Genomic DNA, 22,493 nt, shown 5'->3' with positions numbered 1-22,493 from the left:
CCCATCTACTTCACAGGGTTGCTGCGAGGATAAAATGAGCAGGGCGAAAGGACTATGTGAACTGCCTTGAACTACTTGAAGGAAATGCAGGGTACAAATGTAGTTTGAAAAACAATTCTTCCAAGGAGTCTGGGGCAGCAAATGTGGGTTTCTCTAAATTTTATCATCACAATAAATTTGCAAGATAGCTACTTGTTCAAGGTTTCTGTGTAAGATTTAGAGCTGAGTGGAGATTTGAAGTTGGAGCTCCCTGATCCAAATCACACGCACTGTATATTGTAGGCGGCCCAGAAATCTCTAGGAGATGATGCCTAACACCAAGTCACAATGTTGATGTTTTTCAACCCAGTTTACCAACCTCTAATGGGAACAGCTCTCCAAAGGCCTTAGGCTGAGCTCTTCCTCAACTTTGTCATCTGCGATTCTTTTAGCTAGAGAGGTCTGGGAATGCCACACTTCCAGTGAAAAACCAGGACACTCTACAGGGTAATAATCATATGGAACCTGATGGTTCACCATCACTCTGTGCAGGCTTTATTTCAAATCTGAATTCTGCATCTATAGCTCACTACCCAAAATAACAACAACAACAGACTTGAGACACAGATACACATGAATTTCCAGAGCAACAACCATGCAAACCTTGGATCAGTGCCTAGACTCAAGAGGTGGGCTGAACGAGGGCCAATAATCTGAGACTGAAACATGGCAAGACTGTGGATGAGTGGTCCCCGGGTCTGGGAAATTGACCAATGACCAGCTCTGAATGGGTCTAAAGGAGCAAGTCGGTAGCCTGGGGGTTGATTCTTGTTCCAACACCATCACTAGCACCACAGATGTCTTCAGTGGCTAGGACTGCATTTTATCAGCTTCAGCTGGTGAGACAGCTAGGGGCAGTCTGGGACCAGGAGAGTTTACACACGGCAGTCCATGCACTGGCAGTCTCAGTACTTAATTTTGCAATGTCCTTTATGTGGAGTACCCTTCAGCCTGCTCCAGAAGCTTCAGCTGCTGCAGAACGTGGCAGCTCGATTACTGATAGGAAGAGCTTCCTGAAAGCACAAAATAACTGCTGTGGGAACCGCTATGGCTGCCTGTCTGCTACTGGACCAGGTTCAAGGTTTTAGTACTAGTGTATGAAGTCTTAAACAACTTCGGACCTAGGTACCCTACAGAGCACTTCACTCCTTATAGAAGTGAAGATAAGTGAAATCACCAGGGACTGAGCTTTTGAAGATGCGCCATGCCTCTGAAATCAAACCTCTCTACATTCAGCACACGACATTCATAGTAGTCCTGCACTGTAGGATACCTTCCCAATAGAGGTGAAGAAAATGTCAACACTGTACAGATTTCAACATGCCACGAAGACATGTTCACTTCAACAAGCATTTTAGGAATGCTAATTTTTTTATCTGATCACACTTGATTTTTGTTATTCTGCATTTTATTATTTGGTACTCACTTAAGAGATCTATGGTTATTGGCAATTTGTAAATATTTTAAATATTTAAATTATTAAATTAAGTTCAATTAGTCTGAGTATAACTTACACTGACTACCGCCCCTCAGTTAGCATGCGTCAGTTAGGCGTCTATTTTTAGCAGACCACTAGTATCACTTAAGAACGGAGAGTATTAAGCTGGAAATCAGCTTTAAAACTATGACCTGGCATGCAAGGTTTCAGCCATGAGTAAATGTTTACAGCTAGTTCTTAACATCTAAAAACAGGGGTTCATAACATGCCTTCAAGTTGGTGTGATCAGGCGCCATTGTAATTATATAAATCGCAATGGTCTGTTGACAATTACAAAACTCATTTTGGTTTGCCACAGAGGCAAACAAAATTTGTGTTCATTATAATTTTACTGGCATATGATGTCATAACATATAAGCACGCTGAAACAATCTGGTTCTTTTCCAGCCAAAATATTAATTGCATACTAAGGATCCCTTAGGACCTCTCCTTGTATGGCTATCAAATCACACTCACACACACCACACCACAAATAAAGTATTACTGTATCAGGCATTTTTTTTCATATTGCATTTCCTGTATTTTTGCAGATGGCATAAACATTCCTAAAAGAGTGCTTGCCTCTAGAAACCTCTTAATGAAACAAGTAACATTACAAGCTGATATACAGGCTGTGCACATTTAATTCCTCCTTTTCCATGCAAATTATATTTGTCAGTTTTGTGTTATAAATAACTTATATTAAGCATACTGATTGCTCCCTTCACAATTTTCATAACTCCCTAATGACTTTTTGTGTAAATATGTTGGGTTGAGCCAAATGTTCTCCAGAGAACATTTTCAGCACACACAAAAAAACAGACTTTCAAGGGCCTCAAAAGTTTCACCAGAATATTTTTTTAGCACAGGTTCCCAGCTATGCAACTATTATGCATAGCTTGTTGGATTTTGATGAAATGACAAGCTGTAGTTAATTTTTAAAAATTTAGGTAAATGCTTCTGATCTCATCAAAGCAATGTAGAAGTCCAAAGCTCATTGTAGCTCATTCCCATAGTTATGATGATGATGATGATGATGATGATGATGATGGTGATAAATTATTTGTACCCCACCCATCTAACTTGGTTGCCCCAACCACTCTGGGCACCTTCTAGCATATATAAAAACATAGTAAAACCTTAAACCTTAAAAAGCTTCCCTATAGAGGATTGCCTTAAGATGTCTCCTAATATATATATAATTACTCAACTCCTTGACATCTGAGGGGAGAGCATTCCACAGGTTGGGTGCCACTAACGAGAAGGCCCTCTGCCTGGTTCCCTGTAGATTTACTTTTCGCAGTGTGGGAACTACCAGAAGAACCTCCGTGCTGGAACTCAGTGTCTGCGCTGAATGATGGGGGTGGAGACGCTCCTTCAGGTATACAGGGCTGATGATTTATTATTTATTAATTATGGATTTATCATAATATCCAAACCACTTTAGGGTAGACAAAGCATTTTTTAAATTCCAAAGTGTTATATAAATAATAAGCACTAGTAGTACTAAAGGTAAAGGACCGCTGGACGGTTGAGTCCAGTCAAACTTGACTATAGGGTGCGGCATTCATCTTGCTTCAGGCCGAGGGAGCCGGCGTTTGTCCACAGACAGCTTTCCAGGTCATGTGGCCAGCATGTGACAAGCATGACTAAACCGCTTCTGGCAGACGGAGGACTATGATGAGTCCCAGAGCACATGGTAATGCAATTTACCTTCCCACTGAAGTGGTATCTATTTATCTACTCACACTGGTATGCTTTCGAACTGCTAGGTTGGCAGGAGCTGGGACAGAGCAACAGGAGCTCACCCCATCGCGTGGACTAGTAGTACTATCCCCCTAATTCAGTAGTTTCTAGTCTGAAAGAAAAATTATTCAATTAGCATGGTTTCTATAACTCATCTATGCTATCATATGTTTTTCTGGAACGGGTATAATCAATTTATATAACTTCCTCTTCTGTTTGTACATACCTGGAAATCTTGTAAGAGCGTGATTATGTCAATTGTTACAGCAAACAGAAGCAGTTGCTTAAACTGTCTACCCCAGAGATAGGCAGGTTAGGTCTATAACCTGTATTTCGCTGATCAATAAAATCTGATGTTGACCTTGGCCAAGGCTTTACAAATGGAGGTGGGGGATGTGGAAAAAAAGTTACGGTGATTATAAAAAGGATTGCAATTAAGTTTTGTAATGTACTTCAGCCATATTATATAAAGCAAGGAATTCTAATGTTCCCTATGCAAAGTGGAAAGACAGAACATCCAAGTCTCTTATCTACTTCAGCTCTTTAAAAAAATTCCCATGAACTGCATTACTCTCCAGTCTTAACAGTCTGCAGAGTGGTTAGTAAGAACATTTTCCAAAAACTCATTAGAGTCCAAGAACATAAACAATGCTGCATCTCTAACTGTAGCATCATCTTTTCCCTACACTGAAAAGAACATTGCATTTGACAACACAGTGGCCATGTAAACAAAAAAGAATGAAGTGCCTCAGCCACTTAGTTCAGTACTATATTTACCACTACTGATGCTACAGAGATAAAGCTAAGCCATGCAACTTATTCAGATGGTATATTATACAATCTATGTTATTAAACTACTTGAAAATCAGGGAACACAGATGTAGGCATAAACAACCAATTCTCCAACAGAGAGGGGCAAACAGTCAGATGCCAAATGGTTTAATCAAAGGTGATGGCCTTTTCTTATCTATTACCGTAATTAGCAAGCTAGAAAAAGGAGTTTAGACTTAGAAAGCAAATGAACTGAAGAAAGAATTATTCAAGACAGTTAGCCTAGTAATAGATAAATGTGCACTGTATGTGCTCACATGGAGTATGACCTGAATTTTACGTTTTACATTTTGATGGTACAGGGAGCAGAAAAAAGGAGGAAAGCAGTAGGGATGATTTAGTGCAGCTTCACATACTTGGGCCTATTTTCAGTAGGTAGGTAGAGACTAAGGAGTTAAGCCAAAGGCTTCACAGAAAAGGTGGGTTTTTTTGTGTGGACAGATTTGAAAGGCGGGAGAGAGGTGGTGTGATTTGTCCCAATACTATGACCCACTGATGAAGTTTTGGTTATGAAATCCATAACCAGAATTTTTCTTCACTCATCTTCATGCCCTCTATGCTTTCAAAAGAACATAATAAGGCTAGAAAGCACTTTGTTTTGTCAAAAATGTACAGCATCCATAAAGGACCATCCTTTCTTGACAGACCCATACAAAATGCTTCCCCCACCTCTGGAGCCTTAATGCTAATCACTATCATCCAATGTGATAGCTACTGGCAATGGCACAGCACATCACCTGCAGGCTCCCTTGCCACTGTGCTCCAGGGACCGTTTTCTCAAACAGATGTTTCTGCTTTTTAAAAGTCACAGGAAATGGGCTGACTTTCCCCCTTTTCCTTTCCTAGAAACAAGCACTAGCACAGCTGTACTCCACACTTCCCTTAAAACAATGTGGGGGGGGGGTGCGCGCGCGTGGGAAGTGTATGGTAATGGAAAGCAAGGCAAAATAAAAGTTACTGTGCAGATAATTAACAACTATTAATTCAATTTAAAACCTAATCCAATGATGGCAGTGCACTGAAGCCGAGTTGGATGACATAGAAAATGAAGAAACACAGTTATTTCTCTTTCTGTAATCGGAATCCTGCTTCATACAGTTTTAGCCTAAGGAACTTAGATGAAGGAACCAGGTTCCTTGCTTTTCGCAACCAGCTGGTTACTAAACTGAGCCATCAGGACTTGCAGTACAGATTTTGCTCTCCTTAAAGGCATCCTGGTCAGTCCAAACCCTGAATACACTGACTGGACTTTAGTGACTCTCCAGGCCTTTAACTGAGCAACACTCTTTCTGGCCTTGTGTTCAAGCATTGATTCACTACTCCCTAGCCTGATTTCCCACTTCTGGCCAGAACAGAATTTATGGAGCAACATGACGATTCCTAAAGCAGGCAGCTAATTGGAAGGGATCATCAAAAGAGATACCAAAAGAACAAGGTGAACAGGTTGTAAATGAATTGGGGGAAAATGTCCCAAAGTCTTTGCTTTACCATGGCAGGCACACTGTCATATCCCATTTCACATAATCATTGGAAAAAGATCTAGGGGTCTTAGTAGGCCACAAGCTTAACGTGAGTCAACAGTGTGATGCAGCAGCAAAAAAAGACTAATGCTATGCTAGGCTGTGTCAACAGAAGTAAGGGCAAACCCGGGGGGCGGGGGGCACAGATGCCCCTCCTAAATCAAGTAAATAAAAAAAAATCTTAACTGACCAATTGTGTCGCAGATAACTCAGTTTTCCCACCCCCACAACATAAAGCTTGCCCCTGCTAAAATAAATCATGGGTATGCCCTTTAATAGATGTATAGTGTACCGATCAAGGGACCACACCTTGAAAGCCTGAGTTCATTTTGAGCTTTGGGCCACCTCACCTTCTCCCTGAAACTGTTGGCTACTTTTGTATACTTCTCCTTTGTTTTTTCTTCTTTCTTCCATTTCTTGTACATTCCCTTCTTACTTTCCAACATATATATATAAGATCCTTATGCAGCCACACCCTTTTCTTTAGGTGCCCCCCTCTTTTTCTTGTTGGAATTGTCTGCCTTTGTGCCTTCAATATTTTACCTTTAAGAAACTCCTATCCATCTTGGACTTGCTTCTCTTTGAGTATTTCTGACCATGGGACTTCACACTCAGCTTTCCCTTGCCTGTGTATAATAAAACCTAAAAGGACATAATCACTTCCTCTCAAGGTTCCTTGTACTTCCACTTCATCGAACAGTTCCTCCCTGTTGGTGAGGACCAGGTTCAAGAGAGATGACCCCTTGTTGCTTCTTCTACTTTCTGGGAAATGAAATTGTCAGCAAGGAAATCGAGGAATTTGTTGGACCTTACATTCTTGGCAGAGTTTGAATTCCAACAAATATCAGGATAGTTGAAGTCTCCTATAACTACTATATCTCTGCTTTTTGAAGGAGAATGGCCAAGCATCCATTATAGGCAACTTTTTGTGCAACAAGCTATGTTCAAAAACTACAATAGGTGTTCCCAGATAAATGTGCTAAAAGCTCTGTTCTTATCTTAAAAATAAAGATCAGAAGCCAAAGCTTTAAGACTGCCAACCAGTCTCTTATCTCAAAAGGACACTGTCCCTTTCCCAAAATATAGTTGCATAAGGAACACATATTGGGATCTACAGAAGGGCTCATGGCAATTTAACTTGAACAGCATTTGACTCAGACGACACTCCCCTAATCCAAACAGCAGCTCCAAAAATAAATTAGAAAGTTACCCTAGCATTAAAAATGTTAATATCTGCAAGGATATACTGACCACCTTAGGTATAGAAAAGGTGTAGTATAGCAGATGAATTAGCTTGAGCTTTCTGGGATGCAAAGGATTTGTGACAGAGTATGATGAAACACTACCCCCAAATATTGGAAGCTTTTAACTTGTTCCATAATTTGGTTATCCAGAACTGTGCTTAACCCAAATTTAGAATAGGATAAAAGTACTGCATAAAATAGGACACACACACACACACACACACACACACACACACACATCTCCAAGTTTTAGCAGGTGTCCGTTTAGGTCATTTTCAAGATCAATCAGAAACAGACTGAACAAGGTGGGGCAAGTATACATCCTTGCCTAGCTCCCTTGGCCATGGGCATATCTTAAGTAAGCTGTCCAATTGCCACATCTAATTTGTAAAAGGCTATTGCTAGTGGTACCTCGGGTTAAGAACTTAATTCGTTCTGGAGGTCTGTTCTTAATCTGAGGTACCACTTTAGCTAATGGGGCCTCCCGCTGCCGCCGCGCAATTTCTGTTCTCATCCTGAAGCAGAATTCTTAACCTGAAGTACTATTTCTGGGTCAGCAGAGTCTGTAACCTGAAGTGTCTGTGACCTGAAGCATCTGTAACTTGAAGCGTCTGTAACCCAAGGTACCACTGTAGCTTGAATTAAGGGGGTGGGGTCTTTTATCAACAAGAATGTCATCTAACAATGTCACTTCTGCCACAGCTTGCCTCTAGGGATAGAATCAAAAGGTGCCTTAATATTCATGAAGCCAGTAAACAGCTCCTCTTGCAGGGGTCTTGGATATTTTTTAACAAGGGGCAAAGCACAAGACAGTAGGTAAAGGGTTGAGTGGTTCTCTAAATGCTGCTTGAAAATCAGTAAGTATATTCTGATTCCAAAAAAGTAAATTAATCTATTAAGAACCTAGGATATAACTTTGCCATTAACTGATAGCAAACTGCTAAGTCTCTAGGTTTCTGAATCATTAGCTTGACCCTTTAAAAAAAATGAGTACTAATGGTGCTCTCTTCTAGCTAGAAGGGATCATATTAGAACTGCTTATTGTAGTAATAAGGGCAGTCAACAATAGCTTATACACTTATAAGCTCTGCAAGAATATAGTCAATTCCTGGAGTCCTTTTCACTCTTCAACTAATTATATTATACTGTATGTGAAACTTCTTTCGGAGAGACTGGGTTCTATTTTGTGGGGCTGCTAATACAGAACCATAAAGAGGGTCTACATTGGATGCAAGGCCATCTAGGAATGTAACAATGGGTCTAAAGTGGTCCTCCCAGACCTGTGCCAAGATACAACAATTTAGAACTTCAGATCAAGAGCATAAAGCTCCCAAAGTCAGCTAGCAGAAGGTTCTAGAGTCGTTATTAAGAGAAGCATTCAAAAGCAGCAACCATGAATCACTCTGACACTTTTTATGAGACAATAAGGTCTGATTCCCCCCCCCCTCCCGTTGAAAATAGCTTGGGGAAAGATAGTTTTACCCCAATTTCCTGTAAGAAATATAGGAGCCTCTTAGTGCTCTTTTCATCAAACTACGCTCATCAAACCATTGGATGCTTCCAGATTTATTGGGACCAAAACTCCTGGGAGAGAGATTTTGTTTGTGTGTTATGACCTCCTGGAGAAGTTGTATTAGCTTCTCAATTGCCTCTATAATGGTAGTAGAGGGTTTCTCAGACAATATTATAGATTTACGTAAACTGGGCCGCTGTGACAGAGCTTAGTATCAACAAGGTGACCATTTAGTTCTTAACTTCTGAGGGCCTCCGATTTGGTGAGATTGGATTGGTCACAGTGTTATGACAGTCAAGGTGTTATACTCTCATCCATTTTAATACTTTAAGAAAACTATTATGAGACAAAACACTATAACTACTCTATTGCTAAGATTCTGAAAAAAATAGATATGAAATAATAGGAAAGTACTTGAAAAAGCTTTTGTGTGAGCTTTCTGCAGTCAAAGCTAAACACAAATGACAAATTCATACTGCCCTCTGATGGCCTAGGAGAATTATTCTACGTTGCACTACTGCAGCCACTTGACTATGTCATTATGAACATAATAACTCTCTCTCTGCATCTCCTGTAGATATAGTTCACAGTTCTCCAAATATGGAGACAAGCGAGGACACTGTAACCTGCCTCCTTTCCCATATCTGGTTTCTACATTACTCCAGCTGTGTGGAAGCCATCATAAACGTTTTCATGTGACACCATCTCTAACCAAATCTAACCACATGAGCTAAGCAAATCATGCCCTCAGATCACACCAAATCTCTTCTCCAATCACAAAGGCACAGGGTAGCATTCTCCAGGAATTTTCTTGCAGCTGTGTTCAAAAGTGAAAATAAATCATGGGGAACAGATTGACAGCTACTTCAAAATTCACTGTACATAACTGTATGACAGGAAAACAGCCTTCTGCCATAGGGTTGGTCATATAGAATCCCTCACCTCCTCAGAAGAACAGAGAGGCAGGTAACACTGGGCTTACTGTGTGGTCAGAAACTATGGAGAGTTGTCTTTCCATAACATAACTTTCCATCCAAAGTAGTAAACAATACAGTATTGCATGACATGAAACCCCACAGGTTTGTTTTGTGCTTAATGAAAGCAGCTTCATAAGGCTGTGATTTTGAGTAGAGATGGTGGTAGGGCTTAACCACCTGTAGTTTCCCCTGCTCAAAATCATCCCTCAGTTGCAGATCCATTTTACAAGGATAATTACAGATTTGAACCCAAGGAGGAAAAGTCAGTGGAGAAATAATTACATGCAGGTGCACCACCCCTCGGCTCAAAATCACAGCCTCCTTGCTTTTGATTTACAAAAAGGCTGTTGGATTTTCCTTACATGCAGTTTGGGTGTAATGTGTAGATTACCCTGTAGTTAGTCTCCTGAGAAGCACACTAGCTATTCGTACATGAAAACTGAATGCAAAGGCCTTTTGTTGTTATTTTAAAAAGGTAGGATCATTGGATCTGCTCATACTTCAAAAGCATACCTCTGCTAAATAAGTTGGATACTAGTTCTGATTCATTCGTGGGTTTTGTACGCCCAAAATTTGAAGAAACCAGGAGGATGCAAAGGACTGAATGAAGCCCAATGTCCTACCCCAACAGAGACATGCTATTCTTTTACTATACTTGCACTGGCTAGTGGGGTTTGAATAGTGACAGCTTTCCCAGTGCATCCCTGAAAACAGACTGCCTACTACAGAGCAGTAGAGGGCTAAAATTCAGTCTTCACCCAACCTGCACAGGAGTCCCAGTGCAGGACTGCCCCTTCTTACCCTATATGCACACCAAACCACAGTCAGGGTGCTGCATTCAAGAGAGTAGGCTCACACTGCAAGAAAGTCCCTGTAGGGTAATCATCTCTGAATGACCCAAGCAAGAAAGCCAAGCTACATGCTGCAGGGACATTTTGTAAGTGTTAGGATCTCAGTCTTTCCAATTCATTTTGTACTTCAGGAATCTGAACTGGACTATTCTGAACTCCCCTGCCAGGAACATTCCATGTTTAATGTTTGATTTATTTATTTTCACTTAAAATATTTCTATCCCACTTTTCTGCTTCTTCCCATCCTGCTCTAAACAGGCTCATGTGGTTCCACATTCTTCCTAGGATTGTCAGGGAAAAGCAAGTCCTTCAAACATTAGCTTAGCTTGCCTTCTCTGGTGGACAGTTCTCCAGATGAGTTGCAAGTTTCAATATGAGAATTCACTACCAAGCCCTTTATGGCTATCTTTAGAAATATTAGCCAGGGAAATGGCTTGCATTGAAGGGTGCATGAGAATAAGGCACTGGGAGGGGGAAATGGAAGGAGGAGTACATTTCAAATCCATCGCCACCCAAATTATTTGCACAGAATCTGGTAACATTTTCCACTTTGGCTGTACTAAGAAACCAGCTGCTTTGATAAAAGAATAGCAATACTTATTTTTTAAAATTCTACACTTCCATTCATATGCAACACAGTCCAACCCCCTGATCTACCATGCTGGAAGAATGGGAGGCAGATGGAAGCTACCAACAGTGTTAGCCAATGGAAATCCCAAAATGGGGCATTTATGGGGGTGGGGTGGGCTGGCTCAGGATCTAGCAGATCATGTGCTGCCATCATGCGAGAGCAACAGGACTGATCTGGGTCTCTGATGCACCAACCTGGGAGTTGGCACAGTGAAGCAGTAGGGCTGTGGGTACACACTGGCTGCATTGCTTCATCAAACCTGCCACTCTCCCTGCTAGGAGTTATGACTGCAGCCCTAACAAAGAGATTAATCAACTAAAGAGTTGCTTGATAAAACTGGGAGCGGCAAACATAGCTCCACTGAGGCTGAGCCACACTTGCTTGTTTTATTTTCATTTTATTTTCTGGGGATGTTTGGGCTCTAGGGTAGTATATTTTATAAGGAATGAAAACGTAAATATTATTCTAAGAATCAGTAATTTTTGTTTATTGTATGTACTTCCTTCAATGTCTCCAAAAGCATATATATTGATATTTGCAGATTTATTATTAGTATTATTCTTATTATTGGCAGATTTAACATATAAAAAAGAAAATGAAAAATGAATACACAGCAAATGGTTAATCAAGCAAAAGAAAATCTTATCCTGTGCCACCTTGATTTATTTAGACCTCTTAACATCTATATCCCTTCTATCTTCTACCATGGGATTCAAGACAGTGTACATAACATTCCCAGGTGGTCTTCCATGTAGGAAATGACCAGATTGACAGCTGCTTAACACAGCAAGTTGGCAGCAACATCTGTCTTTTGACCATGCCCTGGGACCACTGTGTGGGAGATCTCTTTTGCAGTAATGCTATAATTATTCTTTGATGGGGGGGGGGGTCAATTAACCATTGGTGGGGGAAGGCAGAGAAACTGATGATCACATGCCCTTAGATGACCAGGTTACAAAACCATAAAGATGTTAATAATGCCTAACTGGATCAAAATGCTTAGAAAACACAACTGTCTCCTGGGGGTTGGGGATGTTCCCAGATGGAGTAAGGGTGTTCTGTGACCTCTATTGCCAAAACTGCTCCTACAGATCACATTCATAGGCTTTCATAGGCTTCTGAAGCTTGTGAATTGCAATCATATCAACTTTTACCAGAAAACAAATTCAGTGAGACTTACTTCTGAATAGTCATGTATAAGATTGTACTGTCAGTCTTTAAAAAAATGTAGAGACCAGCTTGAAAATGAAAGCTTTGCTATTCTCACATAACAGCTGTTGAGAGATCACATCCATTCTTAGGAATGTCTTAAACGGGAGATTTGTAAAATGCAGAATTGCGGTGGGGTTGTTTTTTTAAAAAAATAATAAGCCAAATGCTATCCAGTAACAACATCTGCAAACTGAAGAATGCCATAAATATCTACTGGGATGGACGAACAGTTCCGTTTCCTGCTAACTTTCCAGATGCAGCTTCTCAATCTCATCCAGAAGGAAAGGGAAATTTCAGAATTCAGAGCACACTTGAAGCAGATAAGATGTCAACTAATGAAAAGCAAGAAGTAGAAACGGGTGGCTAAAAAGCTGCCCTGAGGTTGCTTTCTGAAGGGCAGTCAGAACCAGGAAAATTAAAGGAACACTTGAAAACACACAAACCTCTGATTGTACATGCCTCGAAAGTTATAATTTGCTCTGTAGTTTGGAACTGGCTTTTGATCTAATGGCCTATAGATGGCGGGCTCTCCTCTTTTCATAGCAAGACCATTCAACTCCACTGTTGGGGTAATGCTGCCTGTCAAAAATAAGAAGATATAACCAGCATTTAAGAAGTGAAATAGAAATACAAAGTTCAACACTGCTTCCATTTTCAACTTAAATTATTAGTGGTTAGAATGCAGAACTGGCTTTTAAAAAATCAGATCTAGATTTGGGTACAAGATCTACAGACGTCTCAGGCATGGAGACAGTCTTGTTGGATTCATTTATTTTTATATGGTTTTCAAAAAATATTTATAGCCTGTCCATTATCCATTCAGATACCAGATTTTTACTGAAACTACAGAAGGCAGTAAGTGATCTGCATCCTCTACGGCAGTGTTCCCCAACCTTGGGCCTCCAGCTGTTTTTGGACTACAATTCCCATCATCCTTGACCACTGGTCTTGCTAGCGAGGGATGATGGGAGTTGTAGTCCAAAAACAGCTGGAGGCCCACGGTTGGGGAACACTGCTCTACGGTACATTTTCTTAGCAATGTTTGTATTAAAGTGCTAAGCAGGATGGAGCAAATGATATTCCTACCTAGATGGAAATCTTAACTATGTATGAAAGCACAAAGGATAACAGGTATATTTTGCTCCCAATAAAGATACATGAAAAAAGCAAGCATGAATTGGTTTCCTGGGGGATCTGCACTCACATGGCTATTCCTACATCCCTGTGCACAACTGTAGCCAACAACTAGCTTTTCTCACTGGGTGCTTTTGAGACTCCTAACCCCAATCCTCACACACAACTGGCCTGCTGCCAAGTTCTTGACACAACCCCTCTACTGCAGAGGTGGGGAAACTGGATGCAGCTGGTGGCTGGCCGGATCTTTATCTCCCTTATCCCCTGCAGGCCAAGTTTGTCACTCCTTTGGCATCACAAAGACATCAGGTGATCCACTTTTGCCCAAAGTTTGGAATCAAACCATGCAAAGCCACAGCTCTGAGCTTTGCAAATGCCAATCATCTGTCATCTACCCACCACTAGGTTGAGTGGCTTTCTCTGCAATGGCCTCACGACTTTTGAATTCATTGCTAACCAATGAATTAAACTTCAGAGAGGCCTTAAAAACTCACTCATTTTCACTAGCTTATTCATAAGTAACTCTCTGTGCTGCTATTGAGTTCCTTCTCAATAGCAAATGGTTTTGTGGGGGGAAAATGTGTTTTATTTTTGAACTGAAAGTGTATGTATTACTACCAGGTTTTATAAATGTTTGTATGTGTTAAAGAAGATTTGGTATTCTACTTCTGTTTTACTATTGTTGGAAATTGTAGTTTTATCTGGTATTGCATAAGCTGCCTTGAGTATGTTTTACTCATAGTCTATGAATACTTTAAATAAATAAAATGTATTTGGTTTCTAAAATTCTTGCATTTTCTGCACAAGTAGCACCCAAGACAGCTTACAGAAGCAAAACACAAAGAAATGCAATAAAACATTTTAAAAGCAGTGTGGCATTGTAATATCCTACAAAACTCCTCCTAGTGGTGTAGCAATGAAAACTACTAGAACATTTGCAAAGCTAAGCAGGGTCTAGTATGGTTTAAAAATTGGATGGGAAACTGCATGTTGTGATTCATGCATTGCACGGGGTTGGACCAGATGACCCTCAGGGAAATCTCTTCCAACCTTACAATTCTATGAAACAAGTTTCACATCAAATTTCTTTACTGGGTGGTCTTCCATGTAAGAACTGAATATTGTGAAGCTACCCTATATACAGTGGTACCTTGGGTTAAGTACTTAATTCGTTCCGGAGGTCTGTTCTTAACCTGAAATTGTTCTTAACCTGAAGCACCACTTTAGCTAATGGGGCCTCCTGCTGCCGCTGTGCCACCAGAGCACGATTTCTGTTCTATCCTGAAGCAAAGTTCTTAACCTGAAGCACTATTTCTGGGCTAGCAGAGTCTGTAACCTGAAGTGTATGTAACCTGAAGCGTGTGTAACCTGAGGTACCACTGTATAGGATAACTAACACCAGAAAGGCAAAATAATACACTGTATTAGACCAACTGACACTCCACACAACACTTTATCTTTGTAATTTGCACAGAATAATTTTGTACTGATAAAGAGAACTATTTATAAATGATTATTATTATTTGTTAGTTTAATTTTAAATCATCCTACATCCATTTAAATCATGCAAGGCATAACATGTCAATCACATGAATACAACACACAATAAAAACAGAACTTTGAAAAATCTAAAACAATCATTACAACATACACAGCAGAAAACATTAATAATGACAATAATGACTAATATTCATGCTTAGTCTACAAAAAGCCTGAATGAAAAAACACAGCTTGAGTTGGCATCAAAAGGTAGCTACTGAGGGTGGCAATCATACTTTCAGAGGGAGGGTGTCCAACAGTCAATGTGCCAGTACAGAGAAGGCCCTGTATTGTGTCACCACAGAAAACAGGCAGCACCAGCAAACTTCCTTTGCCAATCTCAACAGATGTACTGGGAAAGGCAAGGCATTCCCAATATGCAGTGAAATACACCCCAGAATGTAGTAATCTACATTCTGAAACAAATTCTACATTCAGAACTCTGTTAGTTCAGCTTTGGAGAGTCTCAAGCCTTATTTTAATATAGATCAGTATGAAACTGCTACAGTAGTAAAAGTTTTATCATCTCATTTTGACAAATAAAGCAGAAACACACATCATTTTATTTGGTCCTGTCATGATCTTACTATACCAACAGAACTGTTACTAGCGGTGCTTTTCTGTCAAAAACATAGTTTGCTTTCAGAAAAGTGATATAGTAGATCTGATGTCCCTCCTTTTGCAATTTAGCAACATGGGTTTTGAATCACAGGTGTTCTACAGCCCTCTGCTGGTCAAACAGTGCAAAATGTATAACCAAACGCATCCTTCGCATGTACTTTCACATGACACCCTCTTGCAAAGACATGAGTTAAAATTCTTCCTTTTCTAGCTTTATTAAGATAAATAAGCAGTTCAAATGTGTTGATTTTGTGTCTGGTCATTATTCCCTCCCCCAACAAATTAATGCAGTTCAAATTAATGCAATTTACATACTTTGGAGCTGAATCTTGCAGAAATATGAAAGCTCAATAGCTCTTGCTATGGAAATAAAATGAATAATTATGCAATCTCATGATAAGAGTATAGTTTTTCATCATTCCGCTGATTCCTGTTTTCCAGCTTCACTTATGGTTGCTATATACCGCAGCTGAAATGACACTAACCCAGGCTGAACACATTCATGAATATTGTGGCAAGTAGAATGGTGACTTACCTGGATTATTATTAACATTGTTTTTGGGTGGCCTAGGTGCTGGTTTGGGGAGGGTAGTTTCACTCAGAGCTTTGCTAGCAGCAGAATGATGAGCCTTTTTAATACTGCTTCCTTCAGCATCCCATGTCTGCTCTCCAAGAGTCAGCTGCACCGTGAACATCTTCAAGGGCAAGTAAATAAGGTCAATGTTAGCAAGAGCAACCCTTGTGAAATATGTCATCTACTCTCCGGAGATTTTGGACTGACTCTCATCAGCCTTAGCAAGCACAGGTGAGTAGTGAATATATTACCTCTAGTTTACAAACACCAGGTGTATCTGCATGTGCCATTCATATTGCCTACCGCCACTTTTTTGCACGGCTGATGGAACAACTTCAGAACTAATGTGGGTGGCAAATTTCCCACTCCCAGAGTGCAGATGTCCTTGGAAGCACTGCACAGAGCTAAGGAGGAAGTAAGAAGAGCAATGCTCTTCCCCACTTCTTCTTTCAGCTGAGACTAGCAGCTGAGCAGCAAGCAGAATGATCAAAAGGGAATGTTAGGGAAAGAGGAGCAACCTGTGAGACTGGAGTGGAGACCAGGGGGAGAATCATACACAGACAAAAGTCAGGACCATTGAAACTGATCCTCTTGAAATGGCTTGTTTTCACCCACACCCACCATAAACCACAAATCACATTAATGAAATGTAGAAATCATGGGCCTGGTATTTGCCAGTACTGCCATGGCAGCAAAACAGGGAGCAAAGGGACAAATCCTTATAGATCCTCGTATTTTTTACTATCAAATCATAGGTCACCCCTGTGACCCTGCGTTCTGAGACTTGTTGGTGCTTTTTGTCTTCCTATGTAAAAATGAAAAAGATTGAAAAGGGTCTCTGCCTTGGCTCAGTGTCACAGTCTGCCAATTTAAGCTTTAATTTGATGGTGGCTTTGGAAGGGCGCTATTTTTTTAAAAAAAAATTCAAGGCAATCTATTTTAATCCTATAGAACTGAAGGAAAAACAAAGATCTTGTGTATGTTTCTGTACGTTCTGTATGTATCTACCAAAGCAACCTTGTGTTTCACCCAAGTTTGGATGCAAAACTATGTAACAGCTGGCATAAGGTTAGATACTAAGGTGCATCCTTCTGCTTATGAAAAGAATTTGAATCTAGCAGATGCTCCTGCTGCCAGACAAGGGAGAGAGATTTTTCCTGACTGCTCCCTTCCCCTTGTGCCCCACCCCACCAAACCTCCCATGCTGTTCTGCAGAGGGCACAAGGGACTGTAGGGGAAGGAGCAATCTGAGAAAATAGTCTCTTCCACAATTTACTAGCAAGTCCATCCTGTGAGCAAAGTTCCACTCTGGGTCACTATGGATCCAGATATGTATGTGCGTGTACACCCTACAATTATTTTAAGTAATGTACAAGCAGCTACACACCAGGCAATGGAGGGGAGCGATAAAGATCTCCAAATAAATATTCCCAAGGAAGAATGGAGTCAAATTTTAATAGCCAGATCCTCTTTTATTGTATCAACCAATTATAAAGCCAACTGCATCAAAATCACTATCTGGTGGCACTGGTTTCCCTGGAAAACAGGATCATGAAGAAGGCAGAAGATGGAAAATGCTGGTTTTATGAAGTCACGAAAGGGTATTTCTTCCATTAGTGGTAGGGTGCATTAAAACAAAGCAGTTTTGGAACTGCGTGGTTGAAATCATAAGGGAAAGTTTGTACAACTGAGACATATTAAATTGCTAGCAATGTTGAAGACTGGAGTTAATTATGTGTGTAGGAAAGAAAAAAATCATATATTTAGTGTCAACTCAAAAGTTATAGAACTGCAGGGATGTTACACTCAGCAAGGATTACTCTGTTCATAATCAGTTCTAATGGTAACAAATGGCATATACAGTACAATGGAAATGTATGAAGTTACCTTGGCATGAGCAGGTCCTCGTTCATTCAAGAGCTTATACAGAGGTTGAATTCTATTGAAACGTGCCAGCTCATTTACCAGACACATTGGAGTTTTCTCTTTGGGGTTTGCCATGTTATCTTGTAAAGGAACTGTAAATAAAATTGATACAAGGTTGTTTTTATATGGAAACATCATCATCAGTTTGTAGAAATAGTAAAAATAAATAAAAATCTAGCTAAAACTTTGGAAAACAAATCTCAGACACCATGTTGAAGAAAGAACTGAATTTGGATGGTAACAGTCTAAAGGTGAGGATCTTGTACCTAATGTATTTTTACCTCAAGCATATGAATCTTAAAATATAAGGTAAAGGTAAAGGTACCCCTGCCCTTACGGGCCAGTCGTGTCCGACTCTAGGGTTGTGCGCCCATCTCACTTAAGAGGCCAGGGGCCAGCGCTGTCCGGAGACACCTCCGGGTCACGTGGCCAGCGTGACGAAGCTGCTCTGGCGAGCCAGCACCAGCGCAGCACATGGAAACGCCGTTTACCTTCCCGCTATAAAGCGGTACCTATTTATCTACTTGCACTTAAGGGTGCTTTCGAACTGCTAGGTGGGCAGGAGCTGGGACCGAAAGACGGGAGCTCACCCCGCCGTGGGGATTCGAACCGCCGACCATGCGATCGGCAAGTCCTAGGCACTGAGGTTTTACCCACAGCGCCACCCGCGTCCCTTTCATCTTAAAATATATGTTATATAAATTCCTTAATGTTAAGTTACCAATTACAATCTTTAATTTGTGTATTGCATCCAGACCCGACCTGAGTCACATTCTGCTCATGCAATTCTCCCACTGGTGGAAAGAGGGATAGGAGAGGCAGTTTTCGCAGATTCCTCCCCCCCCCCCCCCGCAAGCAGTGGCATAGCTAGCTGCTTGGGCACCCAGGGCAGTGCAAATGTCCTGCACCCAGGGGTGGCGCAAGCCACCCACGGAGTAGGGCAAGCCGGGGCAGAGCACACTGTGCAGAACCTCCACTGAGTCCACAAGCCCCACGTTGCCGTTTCGGGCAGTGCAGAGCCTGCAGGTGTCCAAGTCAGCGTGTCATTCCCAGGAGAGATGTGTGGCTTGGGTGTACTGCAGGCCAGTGATGACACCCGGGGCAGCCCACAGCCACCGAACCCCCCTTCCTACGTCACCACCCGCAGGCCCCTAAAAATAAACTGCTACAGAAGGCTGGAGGGTCTACCAGAACAGCATGAAAGATGGCATGGGGGGCACTACTACAGAAGGGAGTCGGCTTCCATTAGCAGAAGGGCAAGTCTAGATCTAACCCATTTTTTCTGTTTATTGTTTCTCCATTTCTAGCATCTCCTCTAATCTAAGCCTTTTAATCACTGCTCCCTGAACTGAAGAAAGCTTGGGAATTACTAATATTTTATTCCTCCTGTGATTTCATTTCTCCTCCTATTGTTTATGTTCATTAACAACACAAAATTTCATTGCAGGTTTACTTTTGGGGCCAGTGTTTCAGTTTACAAGGACAGGAACAATGTTTTACTTACAGAGCTACAAAAGAAATAACACTTGCTGCCAAAAAAAACAAAAACAAAAAAGTCTTACTAGACATTTTGTCCTAGTGTAGAAAACACACTTGGATAACTTCATGCAGTTTTAAACGTTTCAGTAGAAGGTACAGTCAAGCTGGGAGAGAGGTGAGTTCTTTTCAGGGCTTCTATAGTGCCCAGGAAACAAAACTCTACTTTAAGCTAAATTCAGTAAAAGCAGTGAAACTGCACTAATTGTGTTTTAGGTGCTTCTGAGTACTTCTTTCATTCTGTGCTCTTTGTGAATCACTTATTCCAACCCCCCTAACACGGATAACACAAAAAGAAAATACAATTTAAATCCGCCACCGCCTTACCCTGTGAGTTGCTAGAAGGTATGGAATCCACCTGACCAGTTGTGGAATTATTACAATTGACAGCTGCTTCTGGAATGGATCCATTCACTGAGGGCTGAAGAACCACTGAACCTGTTGCTGTTACTGATGGGGTTAGCACTGCTGGAGACTGTGGAGATCCAGAGTGATTTGGTGTGGTCTGCATCATGACTTGTGCCATTGATTTTTACTGAAGGGGGGGAAAGATACACCAAAGTATTAGTATTATTTTGTGCTTCTTTCCATCCATAAGGGAAAGCACAAATATGACCAGAAATCCAACTGAACTGTTCAAAAACGGTTTTCAATTAAAGAAATTATCAGTCTTGGCTGTATTAGCTACGTCTTTCATATTTTCAGCTCTGATGCCTGGGCCAGACCAAGACATTTTGGCACCTGAGGTGAACCACAAAATGCCTCCCCCCCCCCACACACACACACACTGCCAGAGAAGGAGGAGTGAAGACCTGCATCAGGAACAAAGTAGAGGGATAAAGATCTACATCGGGATCTGGTGCCCCTGCAGATCCTGCTGCCTGAGGTGGTTGTCTCATCTTGCCTCATGGGTGGGCAGGCCCTGTCTGGTGCTTTACACCAACTGAATAGACTCTTAAGGGCACCTTCCATGGGAGAGCTTATTGGTGGCTTCTCCCTGGTTTGGAACTTTTTGCACTCGAGGTCTGACAAAGCCTGAATCACTTGTGTTTGTGAGAGGGGATGTTATTGTTTTGTTTTTGTGCTTTTATCCTGTATTTTTATTTTGTGAACCACCCTGAGATCTTCGGATAAAGGGGAGTATATAAATTTAGTAAATAATACAGCCGTACCTTGGATCTCAAACACCTTGGCTCCCGAACAAATCGGCTCCCGAATGATCAAAACCCAGAAGTCGCTAATCATAACCCCCATGTAAATTGTGGGCTTACTGTACAGAGTTTATCATTTCCTTCAACTAAGCAGTAGCTGTCAATCAATGAAATCCTATGCACCTCTACAAAGAAGTAAGTTTCGCTGAGTTCAATGGGACTTTCTACCATGTAAGTGCATGAGACTGTGGCTAATGTTTTCACTGAAAGGCTCTTGAACCACCTGACTAATTTGCAACAGCAAGCATGTTATTCAAAAGACTATTGCATGTAGTCAATATTTAAAGAGCTGGAGGTAAAGTTATTGGTATTGGGCTAAAATGATATCAGCCATTGGGTCATGACATCTGGCTGCTCAACCAATGGCATCAAAACTAGGCAGCTGAGTAGGCAGGTCAGAGGTCAAAAAGATTAGAGTTAATAAAAATGCAACCCATCATATTGATGTATCATTTGACAGTTTAACAATCAGAAAAGTAAAGATGATAGTGGCTTGCAACAATGTCCCAATTCATTTATTCTGTCTCTCTTTCTCTCTTATGAAAGCTGTCCAAAACTCCTATAAACCAAATGTTTATTCCATAACTTTTTGTCACGAACTATCTGTGACTGACACACATTTTCACATACTGCACTGCCCTTACTAAAGTTCATGTATCACTATGTATTTTAGCAACTTAAAATATTACTATGACCAGATGTAAAAATGTTTTAATGGAATTAATCAGTTCAGAGAGTAAGCAATATTAAAGCACTCGTAACAGCTAATCCAATAGAACTGAAACTGGGAGAGATGTCTGAAACCAAACTATTAGTGGATTAATTCAAATCAGTATGTGAAATTCCTTCAGCCTCCTTGCCCTTTCACCTTTCTGTCTCATAGTACCTCTTCTGAGTCCTCAAGCATGCCCAGCATGCTTGTCCCCAACACTGTGTGTATAATGAAAATGAGCTAAAGGACAACTTTTCCTCAGAAAAGCTGGATTGCTTTGCTTATAGGCACTTGGGAGTATTTATAAACATTCCAGGCCATCACACCAACTTAATCAATTGGTGTCAGATCATCACTAGCACAATACAAATATATTTTTACTTGGTATTTTTTTCCTTTACTAATTGACTACACAACATATATCATCTACTTGCAAACATAACTTTGTATGATCTTTAAAACCCTGATCTTTGAAAACTAATCTATTCATTTACTTTCATTTCTAAATTACTCGTTCTCTTGGGCATTACAACTAAATATCAGAAGACACAATCCCCTTGTTGAAGCTATGTAACCTGGGTGCAGTCAGTACCTGTATAGGAGATAACCATCTATGTAGACTGTCTTGAGCTCCATCATGAAAGGTGGGGGAGAAGTTTAAAAAATGAAAGAAAGCCACTGATGCCTTCCTGCATAAACTTCTGTTTCTCAACTTCAAACTCAATTGCAACTCCATCAGATCTAACATGGCAGAGTATTATATAGGTGAGGAGGTGGGCATGCCCCACATTCATTTAGGGTTGCTGGTGGGACTGATGGGCATTATGGATTGCAGGGGGGCAACTTATATCTGCAGAACCAGTTGCAGATGCTGCCAAGCAATGGACCACTGCATTCTACATCAGGGGAAACTTACATCTTTCAAGGATAGGTCCTGTGTATGATGCTTTTTTATATACTGATATTACATTAATAAATGTAATATCAAATTGGACCTGCTGTAGAATGTAGTCACCCATTTCCAGGCAGCATCTGCACTGGTTCCGCAGATATAGGCTGTTCCTCTGCAAGCCATAACTTCCATCAGTCTTGGTGGGCCACTTAATGGTTTTCTGCCCATTTTAACAATTGTATTTCACTGTGCTAAATGATGTATTATTTTTAATTGTATTTTCATTGCTATTTTTGGTTCTTACATA

The 22,493-nt window shown here is 40.8% G+C and overlaps 1 protein-coding gene across 6 annotated transcripts in view; it reads right to left on the bottom strand.

The window, feature by feature from the left end:
- The window catches only part of STAU2 (staufen double-stranded RNA binding protein 2), a 136,787-nt gene that overhangs the window by 112,976 nt on the left and 1,318 nt on the right, over positions 1–22,493 (bottom strand). For all 6 annotated transcript variants that reach the window (XM_028736691.2, XM_028736690.2, XM_028736692.2 and 3 more), the window contains exons 2-5: positions 19,699–19,906; positions 17,797–17,927; positions 15,871–16,030; positions 12,485–12,620 (exon numbers count right to left, since the gene is read on the bottom strand). In XM_028736691.2, coding sequence (XP_028592524.2) covers positions 12,485–12,620; positions 15,871–16,030; positions 17,797–17,927; positions 19,699–19,897 — 626 coding nt within the window. In that variant the 5' untranslated portion in view covers positions 19,898–19,906. The remainder of the gene's footprint in view (positions 1–12,484; positions 12,621–15,870; positions 16,031–17,796; positions 17,928–19,698; positions 19,907–22,493) is intronic.

This window comes from Podarcis muralis, chromosome 8, assembly GCF_964188315.1.
Source record: "Podarcis muralis chromosome 8, rPodMur119.hap1.1, whole genome shotgun sequence".
Taxonomy (NCBI): Eukaryota; Metazoa; Chordata; class Lepidosauria; order Squamata; family Lacertidae; genus Podarcis; species Podarcis muralis.
Note: the sequence above shows the minus strand (reverse complement) of the source record. Positions and strands in the feature narration are given on the sequence as shown.